The 18,258-nt window shown below is 34.2% G+C and overlaps 1 protein-coding gene across 3 annotated transcripts in view; it reads right to left on the bottom strand.

Moving 5' to 3' along the window:
• Window positions 1-18,258, bottom strand: part of LOC138821327 (cytoplasmic dynein 2 heavy chain 1) — a 168,949-nt gene that overhangs the window by 21,532 nt on the left and 129,159 nt on the right. For all 3 annotated transcript variants that reach the window (XM_070013461.1, XM_070013463.1, XM_070013462.1), the window contains 5 exons: window positions 17,015-17,090; window positions 13,530-13,738; window positions 10,712-10,816; window positions 2,102-2,218; window positions 1,584-1,793 (listed from right to left, as the gene is read on the bottom strand). In XM_070013461.1, coding sequence (XP_069869562.1) covers window positions 1,584-1,793; window positions 2,102-2,218; window positions 10,712-10,816; window positions 13,530-13,738; window positions 17,015-17,090 — 717 coding nt within the window. The remainder of the gene's footprint in view (window positions 1-1,583; window positions 1,794-2,101; window positions 2,219-10,711; window positions 10,817-13,529; window positions 13,739-17,014; window positions 17,091-18,258) is intronic.

Genomic DNA, 18,258 nt, shown 5'->3' with positions numbered 1-18,258 from the left:
GGCCTTGAACTCTGGGCCTGGGTGCTGTCCCTCAGCTCCTTCAGCTGAAGGCTAGTGCTCTACCACTTGAGCATCAGCCCCACTTCTGGCTTTTTCTGCTTTTGTGGTGCTGATGAATCAAACCCAGGACCTCATGCATGCAAGGCAAGCACTTTACCACTGAGCCACCTTCCCAGCCCCCTTACTGGTTCTTTCTGTGTCTGGATTTTTCAGGACTGACAGTGTTTCTATTATAGTTGATAATACAGTACAGCACTATAGTAATTTTTGTTAATCACAGTTGATTAAAATATATTAGTCTATACATTACAAAGCTATTAAAATTCTTTTTCCAGATAGATTCAGGAAAAGTTTTTTTTTCTATAAATGGTGAAAGGCACTGGATAGCTTCTTAGATCATTGAGTACACGTTCTATAAAGGCTTTATCTTTATATTAACATCAATAGGATTATACTCACACCAAGAGGAATTTAGGTTGACTATCAGAAAATTTCTTATATTGGATATACACAACAGGAAAGAACACAAAAACTTTTAATTTTCATAGAGCCCTAGTGAAATTTTTCTCAAGTTATCAAGTTCTATAAAGTCTATATTTTTCAAAGAGCTACAATCAAATTCAAGGCGTTTTGCCTCTACTCAATTGATCTGAATTACATAGATTTTACTATCATATAAAATGATCCAATCATTTAATAAAATTATTTTCATATTCCTGATTTTCCATAGGCTAAACATCATCCCTTAAGCCCTGTATATGTGTTAACGATGAAAAGAAACACATACCCACCTCCTGGAACAAGCACTGGACTGAAGCACAAGTTATTGAAAACTGTACATCGTCACAATTTCTATGTAAAGATGTTAATGTTTTAAATAGAAGCAACACCAAGATTTTTTTTTCTTAAATTACTAGGATCAGTGTTCTTTCCATTGGATTTGGTGCTCAAATGGTATTAGACTTGGGCTGGTAGGGTACAGCTATACAGTATATACATACATGTATATATACAGATACACAGATATATCTACATATACATACTGAATGTATATACAACCTTCCCCAGTGAAATCAAAATAGATGTCTTTCCAAATGCAATGAAAATGAAGCTAAATAACAAGAGAATCTAAAGATATTTATAAGCTGCTACATCCAAATGACAATGTTAGCCATCATTAGACTTATGTTAGCCAATTAATTCTTACATGCTTCAGCCACTTTGACTTTAGTTTTCTGTTACTATTAACTATTAACTATGAAATCTATGGTGGAAGTAGGCATAAAGGAAGAACCACCTAAACAATGGAATAAAAACATATATGTCTGCCAGGTGCCAGTGGTTCATGCCCATAATCCTAGCTTCTCAGGATGCTCAGATCTGAGGATCTTGGTTTGAAGCCAGCCTGGGCAGAAAAGTTCCTGGGAGACTCTTATCTCCAATTAACCACTCAAAGTGGCACTGTGGCTCAAGTGGTAGAGTGTTCATCTTGAGCACAAAGAGGCTAAGGATAGGGCCTGGGCCCTGATTTCAAGCCTCACAACCAACAACAACAACAAAAAACATGGCTAGAATTGGCTTACCTTTTGGTTTAATAAAGCACTTGCCAATTTTTGTACCTCTGAACTCAGTAAAGTAGTTCCTCTGATGACTTTGCTGAGAGCAGCAAGAGACTGATGAACACTTTGTACTAAACGAATGGCATTAAATTGCTCAAGAATGATAAATGACAATATTGGAGATCCTTGTCGGTCATTAGGAGGAGATACTTTCTGATGAATCAGGTTTGAATTCTAAAAGAAAAATGCCATTAACTTACCAAATACTAATACAAATCACAGACATATTAAACCACATCAAAATTAGGACTGTTTATTATTTTTAAGAAATTTCTGAAATACTCATTTTATGTATGGTCAAATTCATTCATTTTACAAATACAAAGCAAGGGAGCCTGGAATTCAGCATATTTGACTATATGGGTGGAAATACAGAAAAGAGGAATCATATTGAGAAGCAATACTCTATTAGGACATCAAAGCAGAGAGCAGGATACACTGCCACTCTCAATACAAAAGATAAACAGCATTTAACCACGAACCTGGTTTAGTTTCTTCCAGAGATTGAGGACAGGAGAAAGTTCATTAGACCAGATTTCTCTATCAAACTTGCAGCCAGCAGTTACTGATCTGCCCAAGATCCGCAGCTGTGAAATAACCTGAATGATGAAAGTATCAATAAATGAAAATAACTCCTAAATATCAGCTTACAAAGAGGTTTTAATCTTATTATCTCTGTGCAACTGCCTTCATATTTTACGGATTTACCAGAATAGTTAAAAAATAAAGATGAGGAAAACATTATAGACTGTGATAACTCTCATTTTAAAAGGTGTTTATTCAGAAAGCACTCATTACCTATTATTAATATCTTCTTGGCTCATTTTTGAAATCCATTTTTGTCTATTTTAATTCCATAATATAAATGCTGAAAAAGATACATTCTTTAAAAGCAGAAACTAGCAAGATAATAGCATAGTAAACACTGTAAAATGGTAAAGCAAGGCTGAGTCATTACTGGTTGACAAGATTTTATAAATCTAATTTTTAACACCCCAGAGTAATTTTAAGCTGTCATTTCAGTGTTCTTCTGCATAAGGCTCCAAAGAAGTATCAGTTAATTAGAATGAAGCCAAGTTAACATTCACTATTTACATTCACCTCGGTAACTTCCTTAGTCTGTCATCATTCTCATCAAAAGTCAATTGTTAACACTTTCTAATTTTTTTTTTTTGGTTGTGGTGCTTGAACTCTGGGCCTGGGCACTGTCTCTCAGCTCTTCAGCTCAAGGCAAGTGCTCTACCACTTGAGCCACAGTGCCACTTCTGGTTTTCTGGTGGTGAACTGGAGATATGAGTTTCACGGACCTTTTTGCCAGGGCTAGGTTTGAACTGCAATCCTCAGATTCAGCCTCCTGAGTAGCTAGGATTACAGGGGTGGGCCACCAGCCCCAGGCTTTCTAAAATGTTTAATGGTTCCCATTTTAAGAAAATTAACATAATCATTTATGAGTAATAATCCAGATTATAGATAATAAGGTTTAAGTCTAAAGTCAATAAGGTGATGATTCTTTAATGTTTCAACTGAACATTATCTATTATTAACTAACAAAATTTAAAAAAAGTATATATTATCCTAAGTCAGTATTTTAAATTTATGACATTTGCAGCACTGTTAATTACTTTTCTGCTTTCGTTTTCTGAAAGATCTAAGTTGTTTTTCCTTATGACCTATATGCCATATTTTGTTGTTCCTATATTAGTAAAATTTGTAATAAGAGCTACAAGTCTTTCAGAATGAATATTCTATTTAATCATTAACATTCACAATCATATTGTTAATTTACTTCTTGTGCTTTTGATTGATTTTCTAGTCTTGTAAAAAGCTGTAGTGATTCAGCGTTTGATTCTCTGTTTTTCTGATAAATTATTTTCATTTGTTCTAGCTGAACTCTGCAACAGCACCTAATTTATCAGCTTTGCTACACTTCAAAACATCACTACTTGGTAGTCAGGAGATGCAGTTTTAACTTTGGTAACATTGCTATCACTTACTTGTGTTTTAAATTTGTCAAACAGGACAGCAAATGATTACAGGGAAAAGAAACGAAGTAAAAGTACTTTTTATACATGAAGCTAAAAACTATTTTAATAAAATGTAAACAAGGACAAAGGTTTTTGCTTTCTGTCCTAGAAAAACACATGATGCTGAGTTATTTAACAAATTATTCTGATGCTTAAAAAAATGAGTTCAAAAATAGGAAAAATATTCTTATTAACAAGGTTTTAACAATGGGCCATCATTTCTGCAAATTCTAACATACTTTTCACAAGCACAGATAATGTCTATTAATCATATCTGAAACCACTAAAATATTTTTTTCAGTAATACTGCCTTAAGGTCATGTCAAAGGGGATAGAATACCATCTATTAACAGCATTTTTACATGGATTCTTCTGTATTCTATGGAAAATTCAAGCTTGTGTTATGAAATCAGACCACTTTGGGAACCTCAGAAAACAAGCCTAAATACATGCCTAAGAACTGTAGGAAAGCTACAGAATTTGTTGCTATTCCACCTATCCTTATTTCAAAGACCTATAAGAAAGAGATATTCAGTAATTCCTGAAATGTCTCCTGGCAGGCTTCACCTGGTCTCTAGCATGTTTTCATTACAAGACATGGCATGGTTTTCATGTAGCTCCGTGTCCCCCAAGAATCCATTATGAACAAAGACTTGGTTCCCAGGGTGCTGCTGCTGGGAAGTGAGGCAGAGTGGGAAATCTTAGGTCATGGTGTGTGGGGGTAGGAACCTTGCAAAATGTCTCATTCTGGACCCTATGTCATATGTCATATATTCATTATTTCTGTTTCTCCTTATGGAAAAGTTTGTGTTTTAGGGAATTCCTTTGGAAAGCATTTTTTATCCTGCTTTACACTCTGAATGCCTCTGCTTTGCAATGAAAAGCTCATCACTGGGGAAAGGGGTAACAGCAGATTCCCCCATCAACCTTCCATCTACCAGATTCAGTCTTCCACACTGTTTTTTAATCATTTTTGTTTACCATGATTTAATTCACAAAAATTCTTTTTACCATTTGCATTCAAATTAAGAGTTTTTTATTCCTTTCTATATAACCTATAAAAGCTTAAAATTCAAGTTTGTAATATTTTATTATTTCCACATAAACATTCAAAAGAAAGTGATATCACTATATTATGACCAAAGTAAATAGACTGATGTGGTTTTTCAGTGTTCTTGCTTTTATTTTATATGGTCTTAGAACTTAAGATGTGAAAAGTACTCAAACTCATGTTTGTCAGAAGTTAATATATAGGCACATAGTATCTCACACTGCTGATCATGCTACTGGCAAAGTGGAAACAGATATGTTCCTGAAATACACATTCTTATATTCAAATAGAAGGTTAGCTGAGAGAAAAGTGTTAAGCTCCTTTATTTCAAACATTGAATTTACCAGGAACTTGTGACTTTACTAATGATGACAAAGTATCTGAGTCAGGATAACACAGCTGCTGAACATGAGGAATCACAGCTGCTGTGAATCGCTCATAAAAGCCATTCAGTGCCATGCTCTAAAATGATCATACCAGCAATTAATCCTCACATCTTTGGCAACAGAAAACTCATCATTGCATTTTAGGAATAAATATGACACATTTGAAGAACTTTGCTACGAAATTGCTTCTGAGTCTATGAAAATATAATCATATTCTGGAACTCAAAGCATGTTTAGGAAAATAAAAAATGTGTACTCTTATAGAAAACACATATAAAACTTTTATAAAAGTAAAGCTACTCATAGATTTGATTAGTAACAATTCCCTTCCAAAACCTGCTGTTTTTGAGTAACATCACCAGCTTTCTGCATCTGCTTTCTAACTCACCTCTTTGCGCCAAGTCTTACTCCCCTATTGTCCATTCTCTACAAGTTATACACTGCCAGAGGATCTAGTTAATGCTATAGATCACAAGGGTCAACCTTCTCTCCAGCACCTTCATCCTAGCTAGCTCTACACTAATAGCCCTCTCCCACTCTGTTCTTCAACCATGTCTGCTTTACTGCCATCCTTCCAACTGAAAACAAAGAGAAATGGCCACAAACATATGGCAGTATGTTTAGTCATACTGATCAAAAATGCTAATTTAGGAAATAATATTTTAACACATCAGATTGGCAGAATAAAAAGGTATCTAAAATTCCATATATAATGGAATTAGGAGGATGTGGCTATTACATGGGGATGGCATGACTGTAAGTTACGATGAACATCAAATAATTTGACACAATGGTTCTATTAGAAACACTTGTTCCTGCATACCAGGAGATGCATCCACAAATACTCATAATAGCAAACATAAGAATCAAATATCTAGAGTAACTCAATTGTATAATGCAAAGTGAAATAGGCACAGTAATAGCAAAGGATAGCAAAGCAAAAATATGGATATTATTAGAAAAACAAAGTTGGAGGAAAAAGCAAGTTCTAGAACATCACATGCTACATACTTTTATAAAATTCAAAAATAAATAAACATAGATCCAGATGCATTATATATATACATTGTTTTGTTAAATGGCAAAAAATACATAACCTAAAAATTAAGAAAAATGAGGGAAAGGGTAGGTAGGGTGGGAGGGATGGGTTAGAATGTTCAAAGGGGCAACACTGATCAAGAGACACTATGTTCATAAACTACTGTGTTGAATGGCAACTCTTGTACAACTACTTAAAAGAAAAAAGTAAAATAAAACTATATTTTAGGCACATGTATGTTGAGAAAGTACATGGGAGCTAAATTTTGTGAGACTTAAGTATCTGAAAATATTATTATATTTGGCTGGTAATTGGCTATGTAATTTTAGTTTGTCAATTTTCTCCCATATTTTTGATGGTATTATCATTGCTATCTACCAAAAATGTTATAGTAAAAGCTTATACTATTTTATGAGGCATACATACACAGACACACATATATCTCCTAATGTAATCCTCTTTACCTGTGCCTGACTATACATTTACATAGTAAGCCCCACCTGTCTAATGTTTGTGCATGTGAGAGAGATAAAGAGAATATGTATGTAGATACTACTACTATTTTTAGAAGTTTGAAAGTACCTGTGGGGTAGGGTCGAGGGCAAGGATGGAAAAGGAAGGGAAAGGGAGGTTGTGGAGGGATGGGTGAGAATGTTGACAGGGATGATAGAGATCAAGATGCGTTGTATTCATAAACTCCTTTGTTAAATGTCAACGCCTTTGTACAACTACTTAAAGACAAATAACTAAAAAATGAAGATTATAACAAAAATAAAACAAAGCCAGTTAGGAAATAAGTGGTGTAAGTGTTGAAAGGGAATATTATTTTATATGAATGCTTATTATAATATTTATAGACCTGCAGATTTAAACCATGAAGATATATAAAGTATTGATGTCAGGGTGAAGGATATGGGAAGCACGGAGGATTTTAGGCAGAAGTTCAAGAAGAAAATATAAGGCCAGTGTGGTTACAACAGATTAAGGAGAAGACTCATGCATGTGGGATCGTGAAGATCTCGAAGACTGATTTTACTCCGAGTTAGATGCAAAACTATAGGAAAAGACTATTTATATTACTATCTACAGAATACGAAAATACCTATCTTTTGGTAGAAAGACCTTATTTCCTAGATAGATGCAGACTGGCCTAAGATCATAGATATGCTGAGACTCATTCTTATTTGCCTAGATCTAAAATCTTCATAGGAAGATTTAAGTGCTTATGTAAATGTGGATTCAAATGACAGCTAAGACATCTATTTTTGGTAAGTCATCCAACACACTGACTAGATGCAGAAAACTAAAAAGTATTTACACCAAAATTTCATTGTTATCTCATATTTCTCCAGAGATTCATTGATTTCTAAAAAAGGGAAAGCTTTTGCTAGAAACTATTTAAATAATTTTATGCTACCATTTACTAAACTTATTAAGTCTATAAATCACAGCTCAGAATTGTCAACATGTAATGTCTTAAATAAGATATTCAATAACATGACATTTCTTTCTAATAACCATGGAACCAAATGACAAACTCAGTACAAGTGACATTTTTTATCTGTATGTTTTGAATAGAAGAGCAAAATTAAAGCCAGGTGCTGGTGGCTCACACCTGTAATCCTAGCTACTCAGGAGGCTGATCTGAGGATTATGGTTCAAAGCCAGCCTGGGCAGGAAAGTCTGTGAGACTCTTATCTCCAATAAACCACTAGAAAATGGAAAGTGGCACTATGGCTCAAGTGGTAGAGTGCTCGCCTTGAGCTGAAGAGTGCAGGGACAGTGCCCAAGCCCAGAGTTCAAGCCTCACAACCGACAGAAAGAAAAGAAGAGCAAAATTAAGAACTATCAAATTCTAGAAATTCCTAAGCTTAAAGCACTCATGACAGCAAAAATGTTTCAAATAACTGAGTTGATGATAACAGCTTGCAGTATCATTAATAATACAAAAAACCCAGGTTATTCTGCTCAGATTATCACTTATGTCATTGGTACTGATTAGCACTGTAAAAAATTTTCAATAGATTATTCATCAAACCCCGTTCCATCAGTCTAATATCTTACTAAGGTTGTTTTAACTCTGCACTCATACATTAAGGAAAATTACTCCATGTGATCAGATTAAAAAAAGAATATGAAAGGCAGATTTCATGCTTTTAGAATAACAAGACTGGGTATTCTCTACAGTCTCTCCTAACTGAAGCACAGATGCTCTCAAAGCTGAGGTATCTAAGAATCACCCAAGACATGTATTTAGAAAAATAAGATTCCAAAGCCCTCTTTTTATACAGTCTAATTTTACAGACCTTGGATGGTACTTATTTTACCTTTTTTAAAAAATGTTTATTGTACAGAGGGGTTACAGTTACATGAGCAAGGTAATGAGTACAATTCTTATCAAGCATTGTTGCCTCCTCCTTTGTTTTCCCCCTACCATCCCTTCTCTCCCACCTCCAAAACTACACTACCCCTCCCCCCACCTAAATTATAAAGTTCATTTTTCAACTTAGTGCCTTATATATCTCATTGTTGCAATGGGTCAACCTGCATCCCTATTTAAACATTTTGTTTTTTCCCTTTCCCTCTCCCAATTACACTGACATCAAATACAGTGAAAACAGTGAAATACCGTGGGGGAGGAACATACAAAGCAACAAAAAAATCACATGGTACCTTATAAATACGTTAGAAATAATAGCAAGCAAGAAAAAAATCACTTGTGTCCCTATCTTGGGGTTCATTTCGCTTAACTTCACCTTTTAGACAGCAGAACACAGATACTGCCCAGGATTTAACTTTGCTGGAAGGGGAATCACGGCTATTTAAGGATTATTTGAAATAATATATATTGTAATTGTGGATTAAAAGACGCCAAACCATGCAGAACTAACTACAGAAATATATGACAAAACAGACTTCAAACAAAATTAGTCAAAAGAGACAAAGAAATTTATTTCATACTGATAAAGGGAACAACCCATAAGAAAATCTAACAGTTGTAAACACTGGTCTACCTAATTTCTCAACACAAACATGACTACAAAAATAAAGACAAAATACCTAAGAGAATGATAATTAAAAAAAACTTCATGAGATATAAGATACAGAAAAACAGCTAAATGAAATTAAAAGATGAATAGGGAATATGAGAAATCAGTAGCATTTTTGAAAAAGAACCAAAAAGAGAGCTTGGAAATGAAATGATTAAGTCAAATTTTAAAATACAATTGTAAGCCTCAACAACTTGTGAAGGCAGGAGAAAGACTATGTGAATCTGAAGACTGGTCTAATAAAGAGATGACCCACAGAATGGGAAGGAATCTTTGTGACATACATCTGACAAGGGATTAATAACCAGAATATACAAGGAGCTCAAAAACTTAAACTCCCAAAGAATCAATTCAATTAATAAATAAGCAAATGAACTGAACAGAAAATTCTCAAAAGTTGTACAAATACCCAATAAATACATGAAGAAATACTCAACATTCCTGACCATAAGGAAATGTAAATCAAAACAATATTGAGATTTCAGTATTTTTTCAATCTGTTGCTTGGGCATTATGTTGGCTATAGGACAATCATTCTCTTTCTGTCTCCCTAGTCCCTATATACCTCAAAACAGCATTACAATTAGAATCATATTTTATAATAGTTATAGACATATATTTATATAGAATATAGTTATATACAATCATGTATTTATGTGTATTTACAGATATAATTTATACACTAGATGCATGTTTTATTCACTTAGAGAAAAATAAAACAGGATTAGATATTTACTCTTAAATAAAGTTCTTTCAGGTTTACTTCAAACAGGAGAATATATTTTCAGAGATAATGTGTATATACACACAAAATAATCCCTGTATATAGGTAGACCCATTGCAACAATGAGATGTACAAGTTGTTATATCGAAAACAAACTTTACAACTTTGGTGGAGGGAGGGGAGGAGGATTGGGGGGGCGAGGGGAGGGTTGGGAAGGGATGGGAAGGGGAAACAAAGGAGGAGGCTGCAATGCTTGATAAGAAATGTACTCATTATCTTGCCCATGTAATTGTAACCACTCTGTACAGTATTTTCACAATTTAAAAAATCCCTGTATATACTATTAAAGTGGGTATTGTAAAATATTTTATATATAAAATTTATTTTACAATATAGTTTATAATAAAATTTTATGCTATTATATAATACATAAAATAAGCTTTTATTTTAGATTGGATAAAGAGCATGCAGGGAAATACCTAGAGTGTAATCTTATATGAAAGGAAACTCAGTAACCTTCATGTCCTCTCATAGACTATCTGAGTTGACACTATCTAAGAAAATGCAACAGGAATATCTTCAGTTGGCATAGGTAAGGAGCCTATTTGTACCTAGGAACACTTACATTTATTTTCATAAACACACAGGGTAACAATTTTTACAATAATACAAAACGAACATTAAAACTGCAGAACAGATACTTTAACAATAATGGAAGAAACAAAGCTTGTGGGCCTTATACTAAAGAAATTGAAGGTTGCTGGACTCGGGCTCTGCAGCAGCATTTTTCTAAAAGGGAGATTATTTTCTTAGATTACCTGAGAACTGATCATGCGCTGAGATGAGCGAGCAATATTGGCAGGCAGGCCAAAGAAACTCGGTTTATCGTCCTCTGGAAGTTTATCAATGACAGCACGATAGTCCTGGACACAAAGAAGTACAAGGATTTCTCATTAGATATTGAATTTACAACCAGCAAAACCAGAAAGAATAGATATTTGTAAAATATTAGTTATCCATATTTTACATTTTCTACATAAATCTCATTGTACTTTATCTCAGTTATCCATTAGAAATAATTTCTCATTAATACTTCTCTAGGCATTATTTGATACTCTTTATTTTCTTCTTATGCAACTTCCCATTAAAGTGTCCTGAATTGATTAAAACAATGATACCTACATTTCTATAACAACGTTTTGTTAGACGGTTTAGGAAATTTTGTCATTTTTTTTCCTTCAGTCTACCTAAAGAATTCAGTTCGTACTGGTATAAAATTAAGATAAATGTTCCAGAAATGTTTCTCAAAAATATAGAAAATTCTTTAAACCGATGAATAGCCTACTATTCAAGTTCTCCTTGTTACCACTTTATTGTAAAGCAATTCCATACCCACAGCTAGTCCTCAGTTTGCTTGTGGCCCTGGCATGCGGCCTTACATGGTTCTTTTCAATACAGCTGTGAAGTCTTGTCTAGACTGGAGTCTTCTGCCTCCCTAGAACTATATACTGACATGCTGACTAAAGAACTAGCATCTGGGGCTGGGAAGATAGCTCAGTGGTAGAGTGCATGCCTTGCAAGCATGAGGCCCTGGGTTCGATTCCTCAGCACCACATACACAGAAAAAGCTGGAAGTGGTGCTGTGGCTCCAGTGGTAGAGCGCTAGCCTTGAGCTGAGGGACAGCGCCCAGACCCAGAGTTCAGGCCCCATGACTGGCAAAAAAAAAAAAAAAAAAAAAGAACTAGCATCTATACTTCCAGATTCACTCACATGGACCCAAAAAGATGTTACTGCATGATGCCCTTAATATAAACAGCATGAACACAGGGAAAACAAATGTAGATTGTGAGAAATCAACATGAACATCTGTGGGGGAGGAATAACTAGAAGGGCCATGAGAAGAGCGTTTGGGGAGCTGTGTTCTACTTGCTCTGTGCATTCAAGGTATAAAAGCTCAATGTAGCATACTTATGTTAGAAATGAATGTTGTGTGTACTGTCTGAAAAATGTACCACATGAAAAAGACGTGGGTGTACTATCTGAAAAATACAGAATACATAAATATGTTATGTGTTGTTTCCTTATTCAAACTAATGTTCTTCTAGAAAGTAAATTCCATAAATAAGCACTTGCATCCACAATGCTTAGAACAGCTGAAACAGGTGTTCTGTGCAAATTACTGAATGGGAAAAGTAAAAATACTAAAAGCAAAAACAGATGTGATAATCATTCACATAATACATAAGGTAATATTAATATAGTTAATATTTACTCTTAAAATTTTTGGTGTTTTGACAGTTATGACACAAACAAAAATATCTTTAAAAATATTTGGGTGAGAAAAAAAGACATCACACAAATTAGGAAAATATATAATGTCACACATAAATATATATACACACATACACTTGCAATTCATGAAAAAATACAATAATATTTGATGTAGGCTGAGGGTAGTGACTAATCCTTATAATTCCAGCTACTCAGGAGGGCAGAGATTAGAAGAACAACAGTTCAAGGCCAGCCTGAGCAAAATGTTAGCAAGATCCTATCTCAACAAATAAACCAGTTGTGGTTAGTGTGCATCTGTAACCCCAGCTATCTGGGAGGTTTAAATAGAAAGATCACTGAACAAAAACAAGAGATCCTATCTAAAACAAATGAAACAACAAACAGCTGGGAACTTGTCTCAAGTGGTAGCGCACCAGAGCAATCAGGAGGCCCTGAGTTCAAAGCCCTGGATATAGATAGATAGATAGAGAGATAGATAGATGTGTGTATATATATATATAAATATATATTTTAATAATTGGGTGGGGGGAGGGGGGTAAAATTGGGTGGGGGGAGGGGGGAGGCGGGGAAGGGAAGTGAAGGGTAAACAAAGGAGGAGGCTGCAATGCTTGGTAAGAAATGTATGCATTATCCTGCCCATGTAATTGTAGCCCCTTTGTACAGTATGTTCTCAAATAAAATAAAATACAATTTAAAAAAAAAATAAATATATATTTTATTTCATCGAATATATATGCATATATTACAATATTTATATTATAATAAATATTGTAATATTCATATATATACACACATATTCGATGTAATAAAATATTGGGACATTTGTACAACTGTAAGTTTATGATAAATTGAAGTAGATTGAAATCTTTTGGCTATATTAATACTGTTTTCTGGAAGATGACTGTATTCTGGAAGTCTTCCAAGTGATGACTGGAGGTCAAAGCAACACACAATAGTTGCTGTGATTTCCTTGCATATATCCAGGCCTGTTTTAAGTTTATGAGCCAGAAACTCAAGGTAAGACTTAAGAAAACTTGACTTCTTTGCACTCCTCAGAGTAGGTCACATCTATTAGAAAGCAACATCTCCCATTCTAGATATTAACATGAGCCCTACACTACACTTTTCTTGGCAATTGCAGATTTGCCTAAGCACTAGTCAATCATCACTAGAATCAATAAATCTTCAATACATACCCAAAAGTTCACAGAACACATACAGGGTATATTGACAAAACAGTCTGTCCTAGGAGTAACAACTTGGGTTTCTGAAAATAAAATCTTTTTAACAGTGTTAAAATAATCCCAATATTTCTCTAATAGACTGAAAATGATATTACCTACCAAAATGCTGCAGGATTTTGGTAGAGCTATAGAATATGGAAAAACACTTTTCTTGTTCCTTTGATTTAATACGTCAATTACTGAAGAGTTAAAAAATTGTTTCAGGTATGACTGAAGAACTCTAAGATCAAAATAGTTATCTACTCGTCCTCCATAAATAGCATTTTCAAGCAAACCATGTACAAATTCCCACTGTATGTCTTTGGATCCTGTAAGTTAAAAATACTTTTATTAATCTCATTTTAAAAGGTTAATAAAAATACAAAAATTATATTTATCAGTTGTGGAAGGATATATATGTGGTGTATATATGTGTATACTAAACACAGCTAAATCACTTACTAGCATCACATAGTTGTACAAGGGGTTCAGTTCATCGTGTCTGCTTTTGGTTACAATGCATTTTGATCAGTCACTCCATTCTCACATGCCTCATATCCCCCTTCCCAAATCAGTCTGAGTGAGTTTGTTCCATTTCTATGTGTTCACATACGTTATTATGACTATGTTTGCCTTCCTTCACCTTCTACATTCATCCACTTACCTTCCCAGTAATAGCCACGACACTGCCAGGACATGTTGCAACTTCCTAAAGTATTTCTTATAATGGTCCATATTAACAGTAGGTATATTTACTTAAATATTAGTTAACCAAGTAAAAATTTCCAAGTATTTTATACTTATAAACTCAATCTTTGCCACCCCAGAAGTATTAAATAGAGAAGTATCAATATTACTCCATAAATAGAGACATTAAGGTCTAGGAAGTTTGAGTTTGGATTGGTAATGAGGTATTCTGAATGCACAGTCATCCTTTTCTACCACAAAACATTGCCTACTTAACACTGAAACGCCTTAAAAGAACCTCCCCCAAACCTAATTTTATTCTGAGCGAATATTTAGTGCATATTACTGAATTATTGAATGGGGGAATGATAAAATATTTGGTTCCTAAAATAATCTGACTAGGGAAATTCTACAAATCACCTTCATACAATATAGTCTTCTATATTGAAACATAGTGTAGGTGGAGCTAGTAAGGTAGATGAGTGGTACAGTGTTTGCCTGGCGTGTGAAAGGCTTCAGGAAGGTGGGGTGGTTCCCAGAGTCACAAAAAAAAACACCAAAATTTAAAAAAATGACAATTGTTTTCTATAAGATATGACCTCATTCTGCAACAGAAATCGCTTTAAAATCACAATTCAGTGATTAACAGTAGAAAATCAGAAGTTTCAGATCTCTCGTAAGTATAGGAAACAAAGATTTTTGTTAGGAGTACTAGTTTAATTGTATTTCGTCAGTACAGAATTCAGAGATAATCACAAATAGAAGTGTTACAATGTTCCTTGGGATAAAGGGACCTACATGGCAGAGAAAGAGTTACCACTATTGTCCTGCATATACACAGTGGTCAATAGCCGAGCACTTCATCAAGACCTCACTTCCTCCCTTCCACTGCTATTCCCCAAATGAGGTATTAGTGATGGATATGCCAGTCATGAGTAAATAGGTCACCCAGGAGGAGACCTTCCAATTTATAAAATACATTGGCTGTTTTATACAATATTTTACAGAAGTTATATAACAAAATCTTCCTTTTCTCCTAATATTCACTGTTCTCAAAAATAAATGTTGGTTGTTCAAGACAAAAGTGAGAAATTAAATTACAACAACAAAGCCAAACACTGCTTAACCCATATATTAAATGTACTAAACATCAATGTTTCATGTGGCTTCTCATTTAAACCTTTCAATAACTAGACAAACAGATAGTGCCAATGTTTCTACTGCTTTATGGACCCAGAACTGAGGTTTAAACATTAAGAAACTTACTCTAGATTACATGGTAATTAATTTCCATACAAATTTTCTCATGACTTTTTTATTTTTGAATTTAATTCTACATATACGGAATCTCTTAATATTGGGAATTTTTTAAACTATACAATTATGCAAAGAGTTTTACCATAAGGGTCAATATTGCTCTGAGGTATCTGATTTTTATTGACAAATCAATGGTGCAACATATGTAAAAACCACAGGATTCCACCACAACTTTAAAACGCAATTATGAGTTATCCAAACTCTCTGTGCTTTGGTTCTCCCAGCTGTAAAAGGCACTAATTCTGACATTTTGAAAAACTACCAAGATATCCTAAGTATTAGTGTATGTCCTTTAGAAAAATTTCCAAATTAGCATTTAATGTCATAATTCACAGAAATCAGGACAGTATCCATCCTTGCGTGAGGTGGAAGAGCACGAGGTGCTGTACAGTTTAGGAGGTGCTTTTGGAATTGTAGTAAATCTTCTTGAAACTGATGTTATTGACATGGGTTCAATTTATGAACGTTTGTTGAAGTACATACTTATATGTACTTTTCTGATGTTATGATTTAATGAAGATAATGTTGGGATACTAGTTGGCATTAAGTAACAATGATAAAAAAAATGCATGTGTTATGACCTAGTAATTCGACTCCTGAATATACACTCCACAAAAACAAGTCCTATAGTCACCTAAAGCTACAGCAGCATTAACCATCCCAGAATGAAACTAGCCCCATGTTCAGCAGCAGAAGTACCTATACAACTGCATACTATAGAGTAATAAGGGGATTGTAACTACATGCAAACATAAAACTGTCACATAAAATGTTAGCTGAGGGGGCTGGGAAGTTGGCTCAGTGGTAGAGCGCTTGCCTTGCATGCCTGAGGCCCTGGGTTCGATTCCTCAGCACCACATAAGCAAAAAAGAAAAAAACCCGGAAGTGGCACTGTGACTCAAGTGGTAGAGCGCTAGCCTTGAGCTAAAGAGCTGAGGGACAGCGCCCAGGCTCAGAGTTCAGGCCCCATGACTGGACCCAAAAAAAAAAAAAAAAAGTTAGCTGAGAAGATCTAGTCACTAGGCATATATGCTGCATGATTCCAGACTTATGAAACCAGTAAAGTTCACTGATTAGCTAGGTACTTGAGGACAGACTGCATCAGAACAAAGGTAGTAAACAGGGGAAACTGGAAAGTAGTATCAGATAGAGTATAATCTGGGGCAGCTTACTGGAGATAAGAGTATCACAGAGTTTTCTGTCCAAGCTGGCTTTAAACCTTGATCTTCAGATCTCAGCCTCCTGAGTAGGTAGGATAACAGACGTGAGCCACTAATGTCCAGCTTCTACAGTTGTTTTGAAAGAGATCTGACTAACTCAATTGAAGTTTGTGGGTCACAAAATGAGGATGAGATCTATCTAGCTTTCTGCTTCCCTATAAGCTACAGATAAATTGAATGGGGTACATAAAATAACTACCATAGCTAATACCAGACCCTCATATAACAAAGATTTGACAGTCAGGATATTAAAAACTAAAAACTAAAAAAGTCAAATATGTGATATGAACTTGACACTTCTGAAAAATCACACTATTAATAACACTCTAAACAAATCTATCATTAACATCAGAGATAGAAACTGTCTTCATGAGAACTTACCATCAAAGAGTCTGTCAATAATGTTGTATCCAGCCCGAAGATCTGATAAAGAAAACTCATAAAATTTGGTCCAACCCTATCAAGATAAATTTAATATGTAGTAAAGAATTAAGCAGCATCAAGTCATATGTATATATTTTTGACTGCTTTTACTATTTTAAAAAATGCTCAGGATATCCTAAAAAATATAATTGGAGAATTTTTAATAAAATCAATATACTATATTATTTAACAAGTAAATATACTAATCTTTAAAGCATAAACCATATAGTTTATCATTTACATATATAATAATACATGTAAATATGATTAAAAACTGGTGTAGAATTTTTATTCTATACACTATGCACAATAAGTTATTTCCTATAATTCATGCTATATAGCTATAAAATTTTACCACAAACATAAGAAAATATTACCAGTCTCAAATGTACTTAACATTATTTTCTGTCCTTTCATTCTGATTCATACTGAATCTATAAAGCATTCCTAATCTAATAGCAATACTATGTAAAAGAAAATCCATAGAGCTCTACATTGTATATAGAGAGAATACAAAACATCAAAAACAATTTTTGTGAGGTTCCCCTTAGCTGAAAGTAATTATGTAATAAAGCAAGTTCAATTTTTATACTTGGGTATTTTATACTTGGGTAGCATTGGTTTTGAGGAATGTTGATACAGACTTTATTCATCATTCAAAAATATTTCTTAAATTTTATTACAAGTCAGGTTGTGGGCACATAAGAATAAAACAAATAGAAATAATACTTGTTCTCATGTACTCTTCAGGCAGATTCAGGAATATGTGAGGTGGAGACCATCACTTAAGATATATGCACAACTACAAACTGTATTAAGTTTGATAGAAAGGAATGTACTTGGTACAGACAAGAATGAGATCAAACCCAGGCTAAGTGGTAAGTTACCCTGATGGGAAAGGGGAAGAACGGATTGGAAGACAAAGTATTGGAGAATTTGTTAGGAAAAAAGTGATCGTATCAGTTTGTAATGAAGGATGAAGACATCAAAAGAGAAGAGAAGTGTTACCACTGATTACTAAACATGTGTTGAATTTAGCAGATGGTAGCTATTCACTGAAAGAATATAAAGTTGTAAGAATTATGATGAGATCAGTAAACTAAAGTTAAACAATTTCAAATATTTTTATTGGAAGGCTTGTTGCCTACAGTTCTTTGTTTTAAAGGTACTGAGGACTGAACCCAGGGCCTCACTGATGGTAA

This window comes from Dipodomys merriami, unplaced genomic scaffold, assembly GCF_024711535.1.
Source record: "Dipodomys merriami isolate MVZ:Mamm:240054 unplaced genomic scaffold, mDipMer1.0.p SCAF_91, whole genome shotgun sequence".
In the NCBI taxonomy this organism is placed as follows: Eukaryota; Metazoa; Chordata; class Mammalia; order Rodentia; family Heteromyidae; genus Dipodomys; species Dipodomys merriami.
This window is presented reverse-complemented; position numbering and strand designations above follow the sequence as displayed.